The sequence below is a fragment of the Buteo buteo genome, chromosome 23, assembly GCF_964188355.1.
Source record: "Buteo buteo chromosome 23, bButBut1.hap1.1, whole genome shotgun sequence".
In the NCBI taxonomy this organism is placed as follows: Eukaryota; Metazoa; Chordata; class Aves; order Accipitriformes; family Accipitridae; genus Buteo; species Buteo buteo.
Window position 1 is genome coordinate 11544850 of NC_134193.1, and position 17742 is coordinate 11562591.

The window sequence follows — 17742 nt, forward strand, 5'->3', positions numbered from 1 at the left end:
CATGCATGTATTTCATCCACTGCATCAAAGACTGAGTGTACAAAAGCAGACTACCAACACACACCATGTAAGTTCAATTGTTCAATCTTACTGCCCAGAAAGAACAGAGATACCCAGTTATCAGTGGAAAAATATTTTTTTTCTGTTTGTTTTGATTTGGGTTTTGGTTTGAGGGTGGGGGGGGTGGTGTGGCAGGGGGTGTTGTTTGTTTTTTTAACACAAAATGAACACTGTGTCACTGACAGTCCAGGCTTCATCCCAAAAAGAGAAATCAACAGAAGAGCTTTAAGTGACAAAAGCAGGAACTAACATTAATGCACTGACTGTATGCTACAAACCAGATATTGAATAGAAAGGCACATTATCTTTTCTGAGCCCAGCTAAATCTTCAATCAAATCTCTCTCTTACTCCAGTCTTTATAACTATTCCACCTGTTTAGAGACTAATATGCTACTCTGCTCCACAAGCATCAAGTACTTTTTCTCTCAAATTATCAGATTAACATCACAAAGTTCAAACTGAGTAAGTATTCTCAAGCTGAAGGTTGCTACTTCTGTTTTGTACTTGGAGAAGGGTTTTGGGTCTTCAGAGCTTTGGCAGCTAGTTTTATCTTCCTCCCAGGTATCTCAGTTTGCTGAAATAAAAAAAAAAAAAAAAGAAAAAAAAGACTGGCAACTCTCGAAATCTTGTTTCACCATTTGATCTCATTAGTAACTTTTATTAAACAAGTAATCCGTTAGTTTTAACATGCAAGCATACAATGGTTTCCCTAATAGCTTTTTAATGTTCACATGCATGTTCAGATTAACCTAATTGCAGAACTGTTATCTAAATGGCATAGTTTTATCTCCATCTCTATTAACTGTACAGGTGACTTAATCAGATGAACAAGTGCCTTGTCAGGTTAGGTTTTCCTCTTTTACTGGATGTGTCCTCTTTTACCCTGTACCAAAGGGTGTAAAGCAAGGAATATTCATTTAGCCAAAGTGTGGAGAGACATCGCCTTCCAATGCCAGCTGTGGCAGACCCAGCTCACACCATCACTGCTGCAGGTCAGAGGAACTTGAAGCAAATCACGCAAGCTGGCTTTTAACATCATTTTAACATCACCCAGCTAAAGTAGGTGATGGAGCAGTCAAACAAATTGTGCTGCTGACAGAAACTTCCCACAGCAGGGAACACCATCCCCAGCAGGGCAGCAGCCTCGTCCATGCACAAAGCTAAACGTGGAAGGACACGCATGACCTGGGTCCTAGGAACAAACAAGCAGGCTGGATTGCAGGGTGTAGTTACATGGGCTGGCTGGCTGAATAGCGAGGACAACGGAGATAAAATCAGCGTGTTTACAATAGGAATAATAAGAGAAGAGATATGAGTAACTGTAATAAAGATGAAAGTGTTTGGCAGCTGTATCTGTGGTCTCAACTTAGAGCTATTTTAAGATTTTGTTTTGTTGTTATCATGTTTTGAATTGTTTCGCTCCACAAACAAGTTTTGTGTAAAACGACCCTATTTTTAACAGTCTGTTTATAGATAAGATCTCCAGAAAAGCAACACCTCATTCGCAGACTCATTTTGTAGTTAGAAAACAAACACTTTAATTAGGCAGACAGCATGCTGTAACTGAAATGGTGAGAATCCCCCTCCCCACCCAAGAAACATGCATTTCACCATACACGGTGCTGCCCTCCCAAGCTGTGCGGGAAGACTAGCCAGGGTAGCTGGAAGCTAACTATCATGTTAATCCAACTGCAGATCCTCAGACTCGGGTTGGATCAGCAGGGTGACAAAAAACCTAAGCAGCAGATACCTCCCCCACTTCACCAGCTGATCAATAACAGCAAAAAACCTAGCTACGACGCAGGAATGGGGAAAAGCTCTGGTGAATGCTGAGATATTGCCAGCTTATCAGGGTCTACTCACCCTCCCTCAAGCTATAAAGAGAACATGTTATAGTCTTGACTGGTGGTACAAGTAGCCCTTTCGCAAAAATACATTTCATACAGAAGAGATTTTCTAGCATGTAATCTAGTAACAGCAAAGAATTAGCATTATTAGCATAATTGATACACATAAAAGTGTTTAACCTATACTAAAACCCTCCTGCCCCAGATCATAACAGAAATACGGAACAGGGTGGTCCCTCTCCTGCCTTGCATGCCCAGGTATGTAATAAAGCCACTGCTTAGTACAGGAGAAAGGCGATGACCCATTGCCTGATTCAAATCCCATCAAAGTTCATGAGTCTTCTCATTGTCCTCAGGGAGCTTTGGGTCATTGATTTAATTATGGTGAAAGCAAAAATCATATTTGGACATTTTGTAATAGTGTTGTTTCCCAAGGATAAACATCCAAAAATATAGCAAAGGAAGGTTGGATGAGGATGGGGAAGAATTCCTGGGCAATGCTATATTAAATTCTATCTAAAATGCATGTAGGTGCATTGACCATAGGATGGGGGAAGTTACCCAAACTTGACACATTCATGCCAAGTCACAAGCACCAGACCACTCTTCTAGTCATTGCAATTGCAACATCAAGAGTATGGGAAAATGGGGAGTGTTCCGAAGTGAACACACAACCCCAGAGCACCCTGCACCAATACCTGATCTTCTCTAATTGTTTTGAATGCAATTGGCTCTGTCTCATCTAAAAATGACTATTCTTTCCATATACAGTATGAAGTGCAGGAAGCCACACAAGATCTTATCTGCAAGGGCATGTGCACTTGGGTGGTGTCTACACTGACAATTTAGGCAATTTTCCCACGGTGGGGTTAGCACCAGAGGAATAACCTTTTGCTAGTAGCACTGCTTGGAGTGATGATGCAGGACAGACACAAATGGTTTCTGATGACTCCTGCATTACTTAGCTCTGCTGCAAGCAAGTTGGGACAACACAAAAGTAAATATGCTTGTGCCTGACTTAGTGTAGTATTTCTGAACCAATGGTGAAGGAATTTCTGAAAACCCATAGAATAGACCAAACAACAGAATGAGACTTTGCAGATGAGGATCCAATGTCAACACTAAGAAAATCACAGTGATCAAAGCCTGGATACATAATAATGGTAGAAATAATTGAGTAAAAGGCACACCACTTATTAATCATCAAGGAACATCTGTTTTGTGTTTTGGAATCACTCATTTCAAACTTGTGGCTAATCAGTTTTGCTCAAACTCTTAGAGTACACCACTGCATAGTGTATGACATCAGGTTAGATGTTTAATTACTTCCTGCTGAAAGAGCATACGATATATACAGCTGTCTTCAGGAAGATCTTCAGAAATGAGAAAAACATGAGATTTCCCAGGTCCACTTTCAAGAGAGCATAAACATATTTTACAAGGAGTGAGACTGTCAAAATGAAGTAGTCACAGGTTACTCATATCTAAAGAATTTGAGGTAGAGAAGTAAAAGTCAAGGTTGCAGTATGTGTGTGCACAGGTAAAGGGAAGAGGGAACTGAAACAAACACTTCCGTGATTTGTTTTCCTTACGTCACTCAAAGCAGTTTTAAACCTGGTTTAACTGGTCAGTGCATCCTCACAAATGAGTGATCCTCTGGAGCGCTGCCCAAGTTTCCTGTGCACACAGGCCACCCACCTTCACCAGATCCTCCAGATCCAGACTTCCTGTATGGCTAGATCTGCTGCACATTTGCACCTCTTCTCCAAGAGCCCACTTGCTTGATGAGAGCCCGGAAATCCTGGCAGAATACTACCATCTGAATTATTATTTCCCAGCAATACTCAAGCTCCTTCCCAACCACTTCACCAGACAGATGTCCATAGCAGAGGCAGCTGCAGAAGACATGGTGTTTGGGAGCAAGCAGCAGAGTGGCATGAATCTTGCAGGCAACGTGCCATTAAAGCTGTCCTTTAGCAGTAGATTAAGTTAATAGGAAAAAAAGGTTGAGACTGACATCATCATCTTTACATGAGAAACATCTCCTGCAACATTTTCCTTGTTTTTCTTATCAATTATTATTTTTAATTTGAAAGAAACAAGGGAATTCAAATGCACGCACTTTAAAATACAGTAAGAGTTGAACAAGGCTTTGTAATTAAAGTGGTGAATGGGGGAAAGAAGCAATATCAGAGACATTTTCACTGTCCTGAGAACAACTCAAAAAAGTCAGAGTGAAGAATCCAAAATCTGAATATCCATTGATGTGGTCAATCAATCTTAACAGTGATCTGTATTAACAGATTTGCAAAAATACACCATGTGTACTCAAGTACCATGTATGAAGTAGGACTACAAACAATAACATCCCCGAATCGGTGTTTAAAACGTCACTACACTGAAAATCAAAGGTCATGTAGGTGATCGAACTATGCTTTTCTACACCTTAGCATATTTGTATTCCTTTAAGTTTGGTCAACCATCCTTTCTACCAAATTATCAAATTACTTCTGGAGTAGTATGTATTGCTGACAAAAACTTTGAATTCTGTGTCTCCAGAGCTTTTTCTCTGGGTACTCCAACTTATTTTATGACAAATTTTATCAACTGAATTTTAATAGATAATCCACATTATCTTAATTGAAAGAGCAAATATTAACTGAATTTAACATATAGAATCAACTTTCATTATTTGTAGAAATTAATGGATGAAACTTTAGCAGAAAAAATATACTCTACTTTTATAAACAGATAAATCTGGGTGGACAACAATAAAAAAAACCTGTTAAAAATTAAATACTCCCTGTCCCGCTAATAGCTTAGTCCAATAGTCTTGTCTAAGAACCAAACCGATGAAGGGGAGAAAAATGCTGCTAGTCACTGATACAGAGAAGTTGGAGTGGGAGCTCGCTCAGGCCCAAGAATATTTCTGGTTGTCAGAGGCTAAAAAGATTATTTATTGTTTCCTTCCTAAACCCAGCTCCACTGCCACCTGTTCAGAATTTACTATAAAGCTGTTAAACAAGACGAGAACTTTGATGCTGACTGTGAAAACAAGTTTCACTGTATCTGACCCGAGCAGCACTCACTACTGATCCAGAAGCAAAGGAATTTGATTTTTTTCTTTAAGCACAGCTATCTTTTTACCTTTATAAGCTGTTTAAAAAAATGTAAATAAAATAACTCAGTGGACAATAGAGGGCATTCATCCCACAGAAAGACAGCCGCCACCCTTAGACATGAAATATCGCAGCACATTAAGTCATGAGACCCCGCTAATCAAAGCTGACAGGGCCCTGAATGTGATTTCTGCTGAGACTTAGCGATATCATGGGGCACTGAAGCATGCACAGCCTGCCAGACTGCCCCTGTTCATGTGACAATGGCTTTTATTCCCGAAAGGGGCCTGCGAGTGACAAGAGTCCCCTTTGTCTTTAGGCTCCTGCATTCGCAGTGCAAGAGAGGTTCATTCAACCAGCCCCAGACACTCTTTGAAAGGCTGAAGTGTAACATAAGATGACCATGAAACACTAGCTTGCCTTCTGCCTATCCCTCATTCTTCTCAAGCACAGCCTGGCCTATTCAGGGCCTCTCACAGACTCGCTCGCACTGCATTACCCCCGGTCTGCTGAATCCCCGCATTGTCCCGGCCCCACCGGCAGCCATCGCCCTTCCCACAAAGCCGTCCACCCGGCAGCCCGACCAGGCTCCGGCACGGCCCGGGACAGCCTGGGTCAAGGACCGCGTGGAGCCACGGCCTGCGGCTTCAGAGGGTGTCTGGGAAGGGGACAAAGCCGCCGCATCTCACCTGAAACTACCTGAGCGGGAACATGAAACCCTTCTGCCTCTTCACACCATGTGGGCCATGAAGAGCAGACCCGGGAGCCCCCTGCACAGCTCCAGAGCGCTTTGCACAGCCCCATGCTGCCATACTCCTCCAGCAGCCGTGATCTCCATTCACGAAAGAACGGATGAAAACCCCAAACAGGCCAGACGCCTCAAAAACCCACTTACATGTCCCTGCTTTTTCCTTTAACTCTCACGGTATCAGCTTGTTTCTCTGCATCACGGGAGCACTAGTGCCATCCGCTGGCCAGCGCTCCCCATCAGGTGCCTCCTCACCACACCGACTATTTTATACTGCTAAATCAGAATAAAGTTATCTTCCCCCAACCCCACCATCGCCTGTGCACAGGTGATGGTTTTCCTGCGGCCCCCAGAACACCTGCGCCCTGCCCCCCTCAGGCGGCCCTCCCAGCAGCTCACTGCAAAACTCCCGCCTGCTGCGATTCACAACCTGGTTCAGCTTTTGACCAGCTCTACTAAAACAAGGCGTACGGGGAGAGCCAGATGTGGTTCAGAAACAAGTAACCACCATGGCTGTCCCCAGGGACCTCCGGGATCTCATTTTCTGAAGAAATCTTTTTCGAAAAGCTCCGTGAGGGAAAGGAGCCTTAACCCATGCGGCAAAGCTGGGGACCTTCATGGCTCGCACACCACAGTAGGAACTGCATTAAAACAGGCAAAGGAATAAGGTGCTCTAGAATAAATGCCTGGTGTCTTGTTGTAAATACAGCAAGAAAATAAATAATGACAGCAAGGATTTATAAGGATTTCTGTCTTTTCTGGTGACAGACAGAGGAGCCAAAAATCCCACATGTGAATCTGCTTTACTGCCCCATCTCTCAGATGGGGAAGAGCAGGACAAACAGACACACCACAGCCCACTACAAGTCCTCAGAGCCCTAGTTCCATGGTTTTGGGGGTTAGCTGCTGTGAACTTAGGTATGATCAGTCCCCAAGGGCAGTAAAAGATTTCCTGTTATTCTTGAAGATAATTCTATTCATCCTTCTGGCAACAAAACAAAACTAGAAGAAAGTTATGGCTAAGGGTAAGCAACAGTTGAGGTTTCCTGTTCTTCACACTGGGAATGACTAGTAAATGAGCTTTTCTGCGGAAGAAAGAACAGCAAAACAATTACACCAAAAAAAAAAAAATTCAGAGCTTTCCAAAACCAGATCTAGAAAAAACTGCATTTCTAATGAAAACAATAAATAACTTTGGAGCCATGACCTTAAAAATCACACTTGAATATAGTCAAATACTATGTTTCTTTTAGGATTTTCAAACACTCATGTTCAAAAACTTATTGAGCTAAAGAGTAAGTTTCAAGCAGCTACCTGCAAACTTCTGATAAAATGTGAAATATCCTTGTTTCAGTATTCAAAGAAATCAACAAGAATGGAATTCCACGATCTCACTTGGGAATCTGGCTTTACTGAAGAACAGGATTTTAAAAATGCTATTTGATTTTTTTTCTTTTGCTAAATAAGGTCAAGCTGTTCTACACCATCAAAGTGAACCATCTTCCTTTGAGAAAAACAAACCTATGGTTTTTGCCTTTTAAAGCATTAACAGTATTGTAGTTTGCTCATGAGAACACTTGCAAGGCTACCAAGACATCATGGTGATGGCCAGAGATGCTGCAAGTACTCAAAACCACAGGGTAAAACATGCCAAATTCAGGTTTTGGTAAACTCCTGCCAGTGTCAGCCACTCAAACTCAAATACATGAGTAGTAACACATTTTGAATATGAGCCTCAATGGTAAAGAGGCTTCGAAACTCCTCAAACTGGAACCCTTTGGTTAGGGTAATCATGTGGGAACAGAGAGATTTTCCAGCCCCTCCTCTCTGCAGGCAGATTGGAGATAGCACAGCAGGTCTATGACCAACTACTAAAATCCCTTCTTTTCTTGCCAAGGACAAGGAAAACAAAAAAGAACACAACCATCCCCTTAAATTCTCCAAATTAAACCCTATTAACCTATTACTTTCAAAGGTCAAAAAAGGGGTGGAGGAAGGATTCACTAGCATTCTGTACTCAGCCATTAGAAAAAATGAAGTTGAACACAGCCTACTCATGTACATGGGAAGACCATGCTAAGCTGTACCATTCACAGTGTGCAGCTGCTGTGATGAAACGGAATTCACATTGAAATGCATCCAAAAAAGGACACAGACTTTAACAGACAACTAGAGAGCTGGGTAGGTAAATTTATTTGAAAGACATGACCCACCTCTTTGTAATTGCCCTTGTGATAAAGATGACTGACATGTCCAAGCAAATAGTTCCGGTCTGCTGTATGGAGCTGGTAAATGCTAATCAGAGGGTCAAGAAGATTAGCTGGGCATTGGGCTAGTATTCTGAGTACACGGGCCTGCAGCTTCTTCAGCTTGATGCCAGACTTAAAAAAAAAATAAATAAAAAAAAAAATCAAACACAGATTTAGTAAAGAAGGCTACAATTCAATGGCAGTTGAAAATGCAGCTTGTTTGAACAGTGGAATAAGCCAATTCCTTGGGAAGGGATTCTCCAATTTCCCCATGGAGTCTGCAAGCAGAAATCAGAACAATATGATACACATTTTTTTCACAGCTCCCAATTAAAAAACATTAAATGTTTGCGGGATAATTCTGGAAAAGGCATATGGCCTTGTGCAAAAGTAAAATATGAAACTGGAAAAATGCCCTCTTTTACTAACACAGCTATGTAGAAATTCTCCCCTCTAGTTCCCAGCAGAAAATCTTTGAATCCAGCAACTCCCCTCAAGGGAGATCTCACCTATCAGGCATAAGAATTCAATGTTCATTCCCAGGCTTGCTCCTGGGTGCAAGAAGGGCAGGAAAAGCAAAAGCATCATCAAAAGATGCACAGATACATGTATTAATCCTTGTGTTCCCACATAATCATTCTCTTATGACATAAGAATTTCAGTGCCAGTAGCACTTCACTGCACTTTGCAGATACTGTAATGGCAGAGCTCAACAGCTAAAAAGGCCATTTGGAAAAACGGGAAATGAAACAACACAAATATAAAAGTATCTTGCAGTTCAGAGCCAAAAGCATACAAAAAAGAGAAAATCAGTAGGTCAGAATATAAGGCAGCATAAAGAATGGTAAACATTAGGATGTATAATCTGATGACCCAATGTTACAAAGCTAATCATTCAAATGCTGAAAAGTCATACTGTTACCATTTTCTGCATTCCCGATGATAAAAGCTCCCCACCATATGGCAGGAGTTAAGCAATCGTACAGTAACTGGCTTCTATTTGCAGAACTGGAAGAATATGCAGAGTAGATTACTGCAATTGGTTTTATCCTGACAGCAGGGATGTGAGTTCCAGTGGGAAAGCCTCCAGCCCGGCAAAGGCTGCAAGATCAATGCTTGATCAAAGTAGTTTGATCTGGAAAGATGGAAATCCCAGCTTGGAAGGGGAAAGAGAGCTCTCGCATCACAGCTTCCAGTATTATTTCATTTTCAGGCCAGCATACAACAGATAACTACGAATTTCACACCTCGTCACACCGTGTTTGTATGAGACTATAGAGAAGACCCAGGACAATGGAATAAAGTGAAATTAGGGACACTTGAGGGACATTAAAATCAATTGCCCTCTCCTTTCTCTGGGCTCTCTTGCGCTCTCTTTTTCTAACCTGTTGAACAGCAGGATGCTCTTTTATCCAAAGCTGCAACTCAGTGGTGATGTAATACCCGAGGGAATGCCCTTTCCCCTTCCAATCACTACTGCTCTCCAGCATGTCCAGGAGTCCTGCCAATGGGTCCTCCAGTCCTGCAAAGCCCCGCCTGATTTCTTCCTTGAGCTGCTGAGATACAAAACCACATTGTCATGTACAAAGAGATTAGTGAATCCTCCCTTCCCCCAGCTGAACACAAAGCTTTATTTTTTTTAATTTAATCTATTCAGAGAGGTAACTGTTGCTATTCAGCCACCATCCGCGCCTCCAGTGACTTTTCATGTCATTACAGATTCCTTCATGGCTCACTGCACCTCAAACCCAATGGGAAAAGCAGCAATTGTCCACACTAATTATCCCATAAAGACAGAGAAGTTGTTCTGTGGGGCAGACAAAGGGACTTGGGATTTGGGGGAGGGGGAGAAAAGAAGTGAGTTGGAGAAAGGGGTGTTATTAGGAAAATGGCAATATTGAAGGTAGATAACTGGGCTCAAAAACCTGCTCATCTTCTAACAGACCTACAAGTAATAAGGCATATAAACCCCTCCTCCTCATTCTTTTACCACAAGCTTTCATGTTTGACCTTATACACACTTTAGCCACAATGGCATAATGCTCCTCAACATAACAGGAATATTTGGGAGTATCAAAATAGTTTGCATTTTACACACAAGATTAAAAAGAAAGAAATATCAGAGTTCAAACTCTGTCAGATTGCCATCCTGCAAATCTATGCTCCTTTCCTCCAAACCTACCTGAGCAGTGTATTTTCTGCCAACTACCTACTGCCACTGCACGTCAGGCATGGCACACCTCCGCAAGTCTAAAGGCCATATGAAGGGACTTGGAACATGGGAAAACTCCACACCATAAATCTGAGGAATCCCAGGGTGATGTGTTTAGAAATGTGAAGGAATTGGATACTCACTTTGTGAATGTTAATAGGCTACTTACTACCCATCTGGTAGAAGTGATAAATTAGCAGTACTGAGCAATATCTTTATAATGTTTACATTAGAAGTAGTTTCCAAGGAGCTCAGAGGGTTGGCAGGGTGAGGAAGTGGCATCCTTCAGTACCCACACAGGACCTTTCACCGCATGGTACATGTACTGGCATGGAGCAAGGCAAAAGCAGAGACAGAAAACAAGAAATCACTAGGAGCAGCTGCTCTCTTTCTTTTCTGGCTAAAAAGCAAAATCCAAAAGATGCTCATTCCCGCCTGCAGCCAGCACTTGTAATTTACTGTACACGATGGCCCCAGCCATAGCTTCCAATGGAAACAACATAAAGTTTGAAGAACGACATGGAAAACAAAAGAAAATCTACAGAAAATTTGCCAATGAATTTCTTTTTTATTCATGGACAATATTTACTGGAAGACAGCTATTTTCCATAGTGTCTTTCATGTCTGGAAAAACCACAAAACCTATCATTTATGACAGAAACTGTTTCTTTCTCACTAGATTATCAAATGCAGTATGAAAAAGCTGATGACTAACAAAGATGTGACTTTAGATAACAGATTTCTCCCTGTAAGTATTTTCCCTGTGAAAAGAATTTGCGATGTTAAACATAGGGCTCCAACTTCACTGTGAGATTCAGCAGAAGGAAAAGGCAAGCTCTTATCCAACCACAAATATCCAACACAACAGCCAAAGGAAAACAAAGCAACTCGCCAACTAAATTGCACTGTTTATAAATGGCCTCTCTTCTTTTTTTCTCCACACCCCACACCCCCCCCCCCCCACCCCCAAGCCCCACTTCAGCAGATTTAGACTCAACAAGAGCTTTCATCACACCGCTCAGCTCCTCGTCGGGCTGGAGTCAGAGCCCAGGCTTTGGCAGGATGGGCTCTAGCAGACACCAGGTCCTGCAAGAGTACAAGCCTGCTTTCACAGGCAGAGCATCTCCAAACACTGACACAACTGCCAGGAGCACTAACTGTTGTTATCTAGACTGTCTTGACTTTGTAGCAGCTAGACTTTGACAAGCAGGGGAGAAGCCTTCTTCAAAACTTCCTAGCAATCTGAAGACTTCAACTATGGTACATATAGTTTGAGGGGAAAAAAAACCAAAGAAAAAAAAAGGCATGAGACACCTAAATCAGAGAGGAAAGAGTGCTGCGCTGCCTGGCTCCTCTCTCTGCCAGACAAGGATTCCTCTCAAACGTGTAATTGCCATTTCCATTTCAATTGATTCCCATGGCAGGGAATGCTCCTTGGGGGATTTCTACAGCCTGACAGATCATGGGAATAGGAAAATTTTGCTGATGCTCAAACTACATACTCCTTCATTCAGTTTTGGTCCCTTATTTCTAGTTACACAGCTCAGGGCAGTCTGCTGATGCCTCTTGGTTATTCCAAAACTGCCTTTCCTATGTAGGAAATGACCACTACTTATAACCATGTTCCAGAACTGAGGTCACGCCATGGACAGATACCCCCCTTCTATTCATGGCCAATAATTTGAGACCAACGGGCTGATTCACACAAGTTAATAGACAGTACTGGCTTACATTCACACACAGCAAAAGGCAAAAAAGCTCACTGCCATTTAAATGTCAATGGAGCAGACTGAGCTGTATTTAAGGCAACTTCTCTCATTTATTTGAACTGGGCAGTTGGATGAAAGCAGCAGCACCGCACACCTCGAGTTGCACACTGAGGGCAGGGCAGCAGCTGCCCCCGAAAAAAGCATCCACACTTGCTGTGGGTGTACTGCATGTCTGAAGGGTGGTGATGCCCTGAGCATGGATTAGCCCGTCTCAGTGACAGAGTGACAAGCACATGTCAGAAACCATTGGGGGCATTCATACTCTGCTCCCCACCTTAGAGGGAGCTGCTGCTGTGCCACCGCCTGGTCCCACCATAGCCCTCCTCATCTCTCCAAAAGGCTTTCCTCATGGTTCAGAAACACATCCTCCAGGTTCAGAAACACATCCTCCAGGTTCAGAAACATGCTTCTGCCCATGCCCGCAGCCACGCGGCACTGCCTGAAGGCTGAGCCCAAGGGGGACAGACCTGCCCCACCAGGGAGCTGCAGCCTGCACGCTCTGCAAAACCACGCGTCTCACTGGGATGACCGTTCCAGAAACAAACTGAATAAGGGGAGCTGCAAGTGTGACTCATGGGGATCCTCAAGCTTTTCTACCCTCAGCAGGAAAGCTGCGGTGCTCTCTGCCCAAGGACACGTCGATGGGAGGCTTTGTCTTTTTCAGAGCATTTTTCTTCACAATCCACACACATCCCAGGGTACAGAGCACAGAGATTTTGATGATTACTCTTTCCTACTGTTGTTTTGTGGGATTAACTGCCCTCAAGACCTAACAAATAATATTTTTTTTCCTCCAACTCTAACAAAACTTGATAGAAAGCTCAAGGCTTCACAGTTGCTGAGCTCAAGTCTATGTCGGTGACTGACCATTTGGAAAGGCACCTCTCACACTGTGTTTCCAGTTGTTTAATTATTCCGGCTGGGAACCACAGACTATCAGTAATGGAAAGTCTAAGTGCAGCAGACAAGGACAATGACTAAACACTCCAGACACCTAGGATGGAGCACGTACACCAAGGTACTCAGCCACGCTGGCCATTTTACACAGGACACATTCCCTGTGGCTATGTGGTAAGCTGCAGGTTCTTGGGTCTTTTACAAAAAAACATCTCGGCTATGAACCTGTCTGAACAATGCAGAGTTAAACATGGGAAACTCACCACTAAGCTGATGCATCTAGTGTTTTTGTTAGTTTTCAAGCTCCCAAATTTAGATGAAGTATATTTTACTCCCTATGAGAAATCTCCACGTAGGGCCCATAGGGTGCTGTATAAAAATACAGCACTAATTTTAGACAGGCAGTGTAAATTGCATTCACCACTCTAAAAGGCAAAACCAAACCAAATCAGAAAAAATAGTAAAAATACTTTGAATACAAAGGCTTTGATATCATTCCACTTGGCAAAGAGTACTTTTCTACTGACTTCAAGCCTCATATTTTTCAGCTACTAGAAATATTCTTCCCTCTCACCCAATTATCCTCCATTTAATGGACAAAAAAAATGTTTAGAAGAAAACAAAAGCAACTTTGATTTTTTTCCCTCTGTAACTCAGCCCTGTAAACTTCAGCTCTTTTATATGAGCCCCTGAGCTGCTTCACATCACATAGAGCTACCTTTTCTTTTCACTTCTTGCTGCAAATGCATAGGCTCTTCCCCTGTGTGCTGGAACTGAAAGCAATCATGAAGACTTGCAGGTCTGACCTAAGCATTCTGCATCTGGACATGCTCTGCATGCAGTTATTAACTGCAGCGTGGAGGGGAGGCTCAGCCTTACCTTCTTCATCTCTTTCTTTGTCCAGAGAAGCTGAAGGGTTTTCAGCAATAGGAGTGGGTCCTGGCCTGGAGGAGGGGGAAGAGAGGGAGAGAAAGAAAAGGGGGACAAAAACAAAACAAAACAGATTTATTGGCTCTGTACAGGCAGCCTAGACACACTGGTGCATTGTTTCACCGAAGAGAACTCGGCTACTCCATGCCACTGTGTTTGAAACCACCAACCTTCCAACTGTCAGTCAGGATTAAAGTGCGAAAATCCCTCACTCTGAAATCCTCACAAAATAACAGACATCATCCATGCATGGCTTTAACTAAACACCCACATGGGCTGCAATACTGAAAAGCTGTATTTGTGCATTTACAACTAAATCATGCTGCTCCTACGCATCAAATACATCCCCACCAGTCCCCTCCTCACCACTCCCCCTTTTTAATATTAAAACAAAATGGTCCTAGAAGAGTAAGCATCTTGCACAAGCTGGAAAGGATTATCAACACACTCAATTTTAATGAAATGGCTCTTAAGTGTTAACCTCATCGCAACCTGTGGATGGAAGATGCAAGCAGGTGAATTTACGGGAAGATCAGCCTCTATTTGCTTGCCAAGCCCAGGGCAGTCTTTGTGTGCTGGAGAGCCAAGCCTGCCTGTGCAGGGCAAGCCACGCAGGGCTGGAAGCAGGCTGGGCTCTGACTTGACTTCTCAAGATGGTGTTTGAGGAAGAGGAAAGATGAAATGCCGCTGTGATTAGTGGCAAGGCTAAAACGAAAAGTGATCAATCATTTCAAAAGAAGGTTATTTGGAATGTTTCTCTTTTACTTTTCACCTAGTTATTTGAGAACTTGCATTCAGTTGTTATTTTGTGTCTATTATCATTCATCATACCAATATTATTCACCATACTCAGTATTGCTGAACCAAATGTTTAGGAATATTTAATTTTAAAAGCAGTAACATTTTTGATATCTGGTTCTATTTGATTTGCAATTATTTACTTACAAAACCATGACTCAGAATATTCTGAATGAAACTATTCTACTGCATCAACAATTTAAATGTGAAGAATGAATTTAAAAACCTGAATTAGTTCTCCAAAAACACTCCTTGTATATTTAGTTCACCTCCTCTTATGTTTTCATAAAGCCAAAAGAAAAATGTTAAACTGAAAAGGAAACATCCTTTCAATCACCTTCTGCATTCTAAAGTTCCTAAATAGCTCATTTCCAAACGCTAGATTTCTTGCTTAGTATCCCATCTCACTTCATATTTCAGGTCACAAAATTCTACTTCAACTGTGAAAAGCTCTACCTCATCCAACTAAACTCTGAAGCACTGCATTTATAAAATATTTTAAGTAGCAAGCTGATTAGTGGTCGAGCCAAGAGAATGATATTATTCCCATTATTCACTAACCTCTGGGAAACACCAGCCAAATTAAAAATGCCACATTTACAATTCATAAGATAATATTTTCTCTCATCTCTGGCTGTTCTGAAATCTTAAATCTCCAAACACTGGCTGTTCTCAGCTACTGCTGCTCCTTTGGAAAAAGAAAAGTCTCTTTTTACAACAAAACAGAAGAAAATCCAGATCCCTACTCCCCACAAAATTAGCAACTAACAGTCAAATTCAGTCCATGTGTGTGTGCACGCATACATACACACTCTCCTCTTGGCTTGACTCCCAAATAAATTTATACACACAGAGGAAAAGAAATTAGAATGCAACCCAGTGTGTAACTAAATACACTGTAAATCTGAACTGTAATTAATGCAGTGAACAAGCCGGAATGATACAGGAAATGAGAGCAGTTAGGAAAGTAGTGTTTCACTTCAGATACAGCCAATAATTCAACTTGTTAAAAAGCTTTCTAAACCTCAATTAACAAAACAAGCCCTTTCCTTACGTGACTTTTTCCTGCCTTACCTCCCTGTAACTGAAATCTGATCTCACCATTTTTTCAATACATAGACACATGAAAACCATCTCTCCAGTCAATTTCAAACGACTCAGCACATTGCCAGCATGCCACTCTGCAAGCATGGCTAAGTAGGAAACAACCTCCCCCCTCCCTGAACCCTGGAAATGAATGCACCCACAATGTAGTTACTTCCACGACGAGTCTCGGGGCGCTGCCGAGCCCTGCTGTCGGGCAGCCAGGCCAGCCGGGCTGCGGCGAAGGCCAGTGCCGAACTGCTGGGACGGGAGAAGGTCAACCATGGGAAGGGCAACCACCCACCTCCTGGCATGACCTGACCAAAAGGGTTTGTTCTCCGTTCAGTCTGTGCATAATAAAGAGGCCATTCCCACTCAATTCTCCAGAATGGGGATTGAACAAGGAGAGGAAACACTGAAATATTAACCGCAGTACACTGGTGTCAGAACAGTGCTGTTTCCTTCCTCACCTGGTAAAGCCCTGTAAGTATCTAAGGATGAAAGGCAGTGAGAGGCTAAACATGACAAGATAACCGACAAGCAGTCTCTCCTAAAGCCAAACATAAACAAGACAACAAAGCAACATTATGCTTTTGCCTAGTGCCACCAGAGCGGACAGATGCTGCAGTTCATGTTGGATCCTGTGCTGTTGTATCTAGCCACCCTCCAGCTAGGACAGAAGATGTAAATGTGAAGGTCCACATCATTTTGGCTCCTGAAATAAATGAACAATTCCTCTTTTCTTTCTCCTGCAGGACCTCTTTGGGGGACTAGCTCCCTCATGGTTCTCCTGGCACCCCTGAAGAGTGAAAAATAACTGTCTTTGGCATGGATAATATAGTAGTAACAGTACTGTTATGTTCCTATTGGAATACCAGATAGGTTCCTGCTCATCCACATCCAAGAAGGAACCAGAGAAACAGCAGGAAACTAATGCCAGGATATCCGAGGAAAAAGGACAGGACCTTACAAGTTTCATAAGCATTCCAGAATAAATCTGGAGAGCAGACAATTGCTCAACACAAAAGGGAGAGAAGAAGAAATACAAGGGAAGGAAGAACAAAGTAAAGCAACTGAAAACCAAATGGTCATAACTGAACCACAAGTGCATCTGGGCTCAACTCAGATGACAAGAACAAGAAAATTTGGGAATGACCTCCAACCCCTGCAGCAGGAGCAAGAAGCAGCAATTACTAAGATACATGTATTAAACCAGTAACAGAACAGTGCCTGCAAAAGCAAGGATGGGTCCCAGAGGCCAGAAAAACGCCTTCGTATGTCACACTAAGAACACCCAAAAATCTACACCTCTCACAAAAAGTTAAATTCTGCAGAGACTCCTACCTACTGAGAGATATCCAGCTATTAGCAAGGGTCATTCAATGAGCAAAACAAACAAAACAAGAATAAGGCCATCTAAAACAGCATAAAAAAGCAGCATGGCAAGAAGGAGAGCATCAGCTCTCTGTTCCCAGCTATGAGCAGCCAAGGATGGCCAGGTCTACCATGGTGGAGAGGCCGAGACATGCCCCAGGCAGCTGATCCCATTCAGTTCCTAGATCAAGCTCAAAGAAAAAGTGCTCAGTCTGACACTGATCCTTTACAGCTCCAAAAAAAGCGGGTTGCAGACAATAAAATATCTGGCAAGGCTTCACCAAAACAAGGTTATAGCACTTCAGTGGAGATCTCAAAAAGACACATCTGCATCCACTCCATCAAGACACAAATGACCTCAATTTCTTCATCTAATAGTTTCTCCAAATAGTATGTTCCTGTTGTAAAAATTCTGACATTAGTGTATTTCCTTTCAACATTTTTCATTCTGAAAATAAATTTCCTCTGCCCTGAATCTGGTACCAGAATTGGAGGAGATGGTAAATCAAATGTTTTCCAGTTCTCAATATCTGTGGTTACATTTCAAAACCATATAAACCACAAGGCTTATATTTTTTAGTTAGAAAAGTGCCTTTGAGGAAAGCCATAAACTACTTTCTGTTCATTCTCTCCTTTTCCTTTGTGCATACATCAC

At 42.4% G+C, this 17742-nt stretch overlaps 1 protein-coding gene across 30 annotated transcripts in view; it reads right to left on the reverse strand.

The window, feature by feature from the left end:
• The window catches only part of EXD3 (exonuclease 3'-5' domain containing 3), a 296945-nt gene that overhangs the window by 189376 nt on the left and 89827 nt on the right, over window positions 1-17742 (reverse strand). For 18 of the 30 annotated variants that reach the window (XR_012654086.1, XR_012654087.1, XR_012654088.1 and 15 more), the window contains 3 exons: window positions 13782-13846; window positions 9410-9580; window positions 7989-8156 (listed from right to left, as the gene is read on the reverse strand). The exons of 1 other annotated variant lie outside the window; for it this stretch is intronic. Coding sequence is in view for 24 of the 29 variants with exons in the window: in XM_075054952.1 (XP_074911053.1) it covers window positions 7989-8156; window positions 9410-9580; window positions 13782-13846 (404 nt within the window). In the remaining 5 variants the exon portion in view is untranslated. Of the gene's footprint in view, window positions 1-565; window positions 636-3606; window positions 3880-7988; window positions 8157-9409; window positions 9581-10464; window positions 10562-13781; window positions 13847-17742 lie in introns of those variants that run through there. 11 more of the 30 variants (XM_075054953.1, XM_075054951.1, XM_075054957.1 and 8 more) reach the window with 9 other exon arrangements.